At 32.7% G+C, this 7,314-nt stretch overlaps 1 protein-coding gene across 2 annotated transcripts; it reads left to right on the forward strand.

Moving 5' to 3' along the window:
* Positions 1-130: 130 nt before the first annotated feature.
* LOC140052155 (AN1-type zinc finger protein 4-like) lies at positions 131-7,026 on the forward strand. Of its 2 annotated transcripts, none has more exons than XM_072097592.1 (9): positions 131-878; positions 1,519-1,594; positions 2,909-2,976; positions 3,419-3,608; positions 4,076-4,217; positions 4,839-5,519; positions 5,832-5,880; positions 6,164-6,287; positions 6,680-7,026. In XM_072097592.1, the coding sequence occupies exons 1-9, from the start codon at positions 740-742 to the stop codon at positions 6,813-6,815; spliced, it is 1,605 nt and encodes a 534-aa protein (XP_071953693.1). In that variant the 5' UTR covers positions 131-739; the 3' UTR covers positions 6,816-7,026. The 2 variants fall into 2 exon arrangements, with proteins under 2 accessions (XP_071953693.1, XP_071953692.1); XM_072097591.1 differs by having other exon boundaries at positions 140-878; positions 5,832-5,886.
* Positions 7,027-7,314: the final 288 nt, after the last annotated feature.

Raw genomic sequence — 7,314 nt, forward strand, 5'->3', positions numbered from 1 at the left:
GTATTATTTTAAATGTGTCTACATCCTTTCAGTTGCACAGAGTAATTTTAAAATTAAATTCAATATTTAATCTAAAGGTGTATACAGTATTTATTATTTATTTTTACAACAAAATGGTCAAGAATCTTAATGAATCAGAAACGATCTCCTATTGTAGGCTAATATTTATTTAATAGTAAATGCTTGACTTAACGATACGTTGTGTATCTACGGTACTAAGAATGCAGTTAAGTACCTGCGTGTGAATCTATTTTGGTCACTTGATCTTGGTTGCTCTGGGAGATGCTCTCAATCCGGGTTCTAAACATGGCTACCAAATACCTGTGTGCGAATCGTCGGGGCAGTGAAGAATAACATTACAAGAGAAACGCCTGTTCTAAGTTCATTTTTATTGTAAAGAAAGCTCAAAAGAACTTGAACATTTGTGAACAACTAAATTAATATCTTATCTACCATTGAACAAGCTTTATCATGGTCTTAAAACAATTTGGTACGATTTTAACGCGATGGAAGGAACGCTAGTTAGGCCAGTCAGCTAGTCAGTCACTAGTCGACCGTGCCCGCAGAGAGTAAGCCGGCTGCTCGCTGGATTGCTAATTTGCTTGGATAACCTGCGGTTTGTTTTGGTTAACGATGGTAGGGAGTGACATACAATGTGTCTCCTCCCATCTTATGATCAGTGCCTGATAGGCTTTATATTTTAAGTAGGCCTACACCGAACTTATATTAATTAAACAGTATGGATTATATAGACTATTCCGAGTATGCTGACTTGATGGAGTTATTTGTTGAAACTTTGACTGGAACTGTGTTTGAGTTGAGAGTTTCACCCTTCGAGACTGTTATTTCAGTGAAAGCCAAAATACAACGTCTTGAAGGTTTGTTTATAATATTAAAATGTGTATTTTGTTGTTATAGAGACTTGATTGATTGCAATGCCATGTAACTACTGGCAATACAATCATTTTAAGTAGAGCCTAGGCTCTAGTAGTATAGATAAGAAAGGCTGGGTCTACATTTATTAATTAATAAGTTTTATATCATACGTTTTTTAAGTGTCATAAAATTGTAAATACCTATGAAACATACCTTTTTTAGTAGGTTTTTTTCATGGCTTCTCAAAGTACAGTAATACAGTATTTATTATCATTATATACTAGGCCTATGTTTTAGTTTACCCTATACCGTCTATTCACATTAAATTTTCAAACATGAATTAACTGAATTTGATTATTATTGATATTGATAATTTACATTGACTTTTTGATGATTTTTATTTTCTACTGATATAATAATATATTTGTTTATGAACTGGTTATTGTGCAGTTGTTATTCATTGACGATTTTTTTCTTTTTTCAATAAAATTGAGGTAGAAGTTATGAATTTTTTGTCATGCTTTTGAACAAGGCGCTTACAGTAGAATGTTTGAACTTTAAGACAAAAAATTGTTTTAGTGTTTGCATAAGAACTGCTGAACAGATTTGCTTTATTTCTTATTTTATTTACTACATGTGTAGGTATACCTCTTAATCAGCAACACCTTATATGGAAATCAGTGGAACTTGAAGATGATTACTGTCTGCATGATTATGGGTAAGCTTATTTTCAATCAGATGTGTGTGAATTTTTGTGACATATTAACTTCCAATGTTAATCTATCAAATCTGATTTTCTTATTTTTTGTTGTAAAATAAGGGGCACATAATAATACTAAATACTTTATATACAAAAGTTTAATCTCATGTATTAAGTACAGTACAGTAGGCCTACTGTTATAATATATAGAAATTCTCCTGAATTTGAACATTTTGTATGGTACAATACATTTTTATCTTTTGATTCTTTGAATGGATTTTATTTTATGGTACTTTTCTATTCTTTGTCAATGAATATAGTTCGTATTATAGCATGCAATAATGTGTATTTGTATACAAGAAGTACTTGGACTATGCCCTGTTAAAACAACCTCCCGGAGCTTTGCCATAGCAGTGCACCCCACAAAGAGACCTCCTTACACTGGTCAAATGTCACACAGATATGCCTGTTTACATGCCCAGGTGCAGCCTACTAATAGTGCAGAAGATTAGTTTTTAAACTGTACAACAAACAACCAATTGTTTTTGTAGTAGCTAGCATTGATTTAGTCCGGTCATTAATCTTAATTACTGAAAAGTACTTACTTAATTAGTTATCATATCTAGATACAGTAGCCTTGTTCCATATACAGTACTGTAGTTATACTACAGTATTATGGTAAAGATTACTTTTATTCCAAGTGCAGCCATTAAATGCAACTAATAAACCCATGTAGATACTGTACTATGGATAAAATAAGTTTAATATTTACTTATACATTACTGGTTACTTTGTTGGTTTAGAAGTATTTTTACAGTGTAATAAAATCATAACACAATTATAGTCGATCAAGGAATGCTGTGCCCGGAATAGAAACATTTTCTGAAAAGATCAGTTTGTTAGCCTTGACGTCGACAAACTTAGCATTTAACAACACAATTAACGTCTTGTTCCTCACTAACACACTTTAACCCCTTGCTGGTATTCGTATGTTGATAAACATACTTTCACTCTGTAGGTGGTATAACATGCAAAATTGATATTGAATATAACTATAGTACTAACTGTACTGCATATTTTTGCCATCCTATAGGACGAACAAAAATCATTAGAAAATCAGGGAATAACCTACTACCAGCCACGATTTAATTAATATTATTATTAATATTTGTTTGATAATTTATCAACTATTCTGATTGTATTGTTTCAATCAATGTTTTGTTATTACAAGATAATTTTAGATAAATCTTTCAAACTATTCCTTATAGGTGCATACTGTGGTGACTATTAGTAATTCGTAACAATTAGTGATTGTTGTAATGTATTTTACAGAATAAGTGGAGGATGTACTTTAAAACTGGTTCTAGCAATGAGAGGTGGTCCTATCAATACAAGGAGAAGTAAGTTATTTTAGTGAAGGAGTTTGATACTGAAATCAAGTGACTTGTACACGAATGTATCATTTTATATAAACATTTCTCACAAATTTAGTGCTTACCTTATCCATTCCCAGGGTGGACACTCAGGCCTTGTCTTTTAAGGCGAGCGAGTGCGGTCACTCACATAACACACTCCTAAACCGCCCTTGAAGAGTGTGATTTACAACACGCTTAAATTTGGTAAACTTCTACACACCAAAATACAAACAGCACACCTACAGCACCCCTGAATATATTGAGGAGTGCAATTTGTAGCACACCTATAATTTTCAAAAGACAAGGCCTGTGGACTCAAACAATTACAGTAGTATTGTAGTTATAAAAAATTATGCTGTTTTGTTTATCAACTAAATTGACCCATAAACCAACAAAAAACCACTAATGTTACAAAATACTTTTTAAGTACCAATGGAAGATCCGGCTGTACGGGAAATGGCCGAGTACATGGAAGCCAACAAGGAAGAAATATGGGAACGAGTTCCTGGTAATAGACAAGTTACACTTTTAGTCTTCCGTGAAGGTGATCAACTCAATTTTTTCCGAGTCGTTGATCGTGGAGATGGCACATTGACTCCATTATCCGAGTCTTTAAGGTAATTTTCCTTTACTTGATTCAATATAATTTAATTTTAAAAGTTGGCCATAGAAGGTAGTTCCATTTCTGTTTAATTATTAACTCTAATGAGATTGAGATGATTTTTATTTTATTGATTTTTTTTATACTGAGGGACATCTTCAGTCAAAGAGGGCCCAGAGGGCCCAGTATCCAGACAAAGAAATATAAATAAAGTTAAAAAAATACAGGCAAAACACAAGAAAAAAAAACCCACAACACCTAACTATTAGCAGCATTCGTTACTCTTTTCAAATAGTTATTTATAGTCAAATCGATAATTTGCAAAGACATAGATGAGGACCTTGCCTCAGGCTTAAGAACATAACTAATTCGTCCCCAGATTTCTCAGTAAAATACTGTATACTCTCTATACCAATGTAGGATACACCTCTTCACATGATATTTCAAATATTGACACATGATGTGTTGTTTTTATTTTAAAAGCGGAGCATCAATGTACAACATGGTTGATGACGAGGAGCAGGAGCCAGTGATTTCACAAGAAGCACTGAAAGAGAATGATGTGACAATGAATAAAATGAAGCTGTTAAGAGCTAAGATGGAAAACATGAGTATTTCTAGAAAAGTAAGTCATTAGATAAGATTTTTTTTTTTAATCATCATAATTACAGGATTCTAAAAAAAAAGATTGGTGTTAGAACCATTTAACTGTCATGATCCATTATTGCCTTTTTCGACTAGATCTAGCCCCTCCTCTATCCACGCAATCCGGAAAAAAAATCTTATTTTAAAAAGTGTATGACCTTGTAAACAAATTGTTCTATTATTCTATATTCATCCATTTATATATTTCACTTATATCAAAGCATTCAACCATCCATTGCGGTGAAGCTGTAAAGCATAGATCTGTTATTGATCTGTGGCAGGATCCTTAATCAGTAGTAGATTATAAAAAGGCTGTTTGGGTTGGTGCAATACAGTAGATTCAATTTAAGCTTGGTTGGAAGCCTAAAGCTCTGTCTTCACTATCAAACTAGTTTCACAAAAAAAAGTGTGACATGCCCAAATATGGTAGTGATATACCAAAATATGGTAGTGATATGCATCATGTCCATATATGGCACATCACATTTTTTTGTCACATAAAATTTGATAGTAGCGCTTTAAAATAGCATATATGATAGCAATACTATACATCAATTTACAGTTCTAGTAGTAATCATTTACTTTTTTATCCATATTTCAGAAACCTAAGGCACAACCAAGACCACCATCAGGAGGTCGGCCCAAAAGCAGTTTTCGTTGTCGCCATTCAGCCAGTAAAAAGAAGAAACCACATCCTGGTGTAAAACCTGCACCTATGTTTCCTCCATTAACTTTATCACAACCCATAAACGAACAGGTTGTGACTAGCAGCCGTACTCATGGTAGTTCGGACTCTATTGATGGCGCTAGTCATTCTCGAGCAGAGAAACAAACTAAATTAAATAGTCCTGGAACCTCTGCGAAAACATTAGACAATTTAAAAGACGTTTGTCTGAAAAGGTCTTACACGAATCTTGGAACCCTGCCATCAAGTTCAAAACACGTTTTAGAGGACATTCGTCCAAACACTTCAATGACGTCAAACGTAATAACTGCATCAAATGTAGATCATAAAAGCATGAGTGCAAAACGTGATTTTAGTACGTTAAAATCTTCTGATGCACGGATGGTAACAAATCTAGTGAACCAAGCGAGCAAGGAGGGTAAGATAAATAATATATTGTGCACAAAAGCAAGAGACACTCATACAAGTAAAGGTAGTGGTCATGGACGAGTGACTTCAGGTACTATTGCATTATCACGAACCATGAATAGTGCAGGAATCGGAAATACACGGAGGACGGAAAGAATTGCCACACCAGAAGCACGCAAATCATTAATTGTAAGTATCGTCATTTTAAAATCATAACTTGTTGTTAAGCTTGGTTCCACTAGAGACACAACACAGGATGTAACGCAACGTAAGTGAGTTGACCAATCACAAGCGATGGATTATTCGAACTGTCGCTTGTCATTGGTCAACACACTTGCGTTGCGTTTACGTCCTTGCGTTGCGTCCTAGTGGAAACCAAGCTTTAGTGATATAATTGTTATGTTTACAGAAATTCTGGATGAAATGATGAGATATTTCAATAAAAATGTTCTTAGTTAAAGGAATTATTTGGTTATTTTTTTTCACTTTCTTTTTCTTCAGTCTGCCCACAGTATACGGCATCGATTAAACAGTCGTGATGGTCGAATAGGTACTGGTAAGTTTTTCAAAACACAATTAAAAAACAATAATTTTAAAAATTTTAATTTATATCATTAAAAAGTTTGAAGGAATTATCAAAGTGTCATTTAAATTAATTGTAGGTAACAGAAGTTTATGGAAATTTAAAAAAAAAATAATGTCACGAACCGTCAGAAATCATAAATGCAAAAATAAAAAAGATTTCCACACATAATTTTAAACTTACTGTAATTAAGACAGATCTTATGAAACAGTATGCAAGAGATAAAATGTTCTATTTTGATTATGCTTAGTTTCTCCAATTCATCGATTACCACCGGTATCTAAGCCAGCCCTGACATCCAACAAGAAAAAGTCAAGTAAAAGGTGCTTTCTATGTAACAAAAAAACAGGTCTTGCTTCTAGTTATAAATGCAGGTAAGAACAAGCTTATTGTCTACATATCTATCTGTATCTATCATTGTATTTTATCTGTAATTGTTTCTATGATGCTGAAATAATCAATCTGTCTCCAGTGACTAAAGTGGGCCTCCATTTTTAAGTAGCTAACTTTGCCTTCATTAATAATAATAATAATATCCTGGATTTATATAGCGCCTAATGTTGTGAAACCTCTAAGCGCTTAACATTATTACCCCAGTTAAGTTAGTACCTCAAGTTGCTTATAATTTGCTTGCTTGTTATTTATTTTGATTTGAAAGCATTTCTCATCCAGTAATTGGCAATTGAATTTGCAGACATAAGAACATAGGCTCTACCCACTTTTGCCTTTTCTTTAATCTCCTTTTTTCTTATTTTATCAATTCTAGATGTGGCCGAAACTTCTGTGCCACGCATCGATATGCTGAGGTTCATAGTTGTGGTTACGATTACAAAAGTGAAGGACGTAAACTATTAGAACAAAGCAATCCTATGGTTAGCGCCCCCAAGTTACCCAAGATATAATAACCAAGCGAGGGCAGTATAAAATGTTTGAAGCTGCTCAGACTTATTCATCATTCTGCAAGATTATAGAATTTAATTATTTATATTTTTTATGAATTACTGGTTTAGCATTCAACTAATGCAAATTGATATTTAAAAACCTGCTTGTTAATATTGCTGCAAATGCTAATGTTGTCTAATTGTGTAAAATTAAATCTTATACAAATACTGATTTTTTATCATTATGTACTTTTTACAAACTTTTTTCTTTCAATTTTAAATACTCTTCAAAGATCACATATATCAAATAATTTATATGAATAATTTAATTTTTACCTATTTAATTGATTATTTAATTCACTTTCTGATAACCATTGTTTTAATTTCTAGAAAATATATTATTATCTTTAGAAGATAAATTAACAACAGTACTGTACAGTACAATATAGCAACATTTTATTCTTCTTTTTTTTTTTATTTTTTTTTTTTTGTCACATTAAGTTTGATGATTTCCCGGTTT

The sequence above is a fragment of the Antedon mediterranea genome, chromosome 6 (assembly GCF_964355755.1).
Source record: "Antedon mediterranea chromosome 6, ecAntMedi1.1, whole genome shotgun sequence".
Taxonomy (NCBI): Eukaryota; Metazoa; Echinodermata; class Crinoidea; order Comatulida; family Antedonidae; genus Antedon; species Antedon mediterranea.

Coding starts and splice junctions, on each gene's coding strand:
- LOC140052155 (XM_072097591.1), top strand. CDS start 740: ATGGATTATATAGACTATTCCGAGTATGCTGACTTGATGGAGTTATTT. Junction 1,595..2,908: donor TACTGTCTGCATGATTATGG/GTAAGCTTATTT, acceptor TGTATTTTACAG/AATAAGTGGAGGATGTACTT. Junction 2,977..3,418: donor TCCTATCAATACAAGGAGAA/GTAAGTTATTTT, acceptor ATACTTTTTAAG/TACCAATGGAAGATCCGGCT.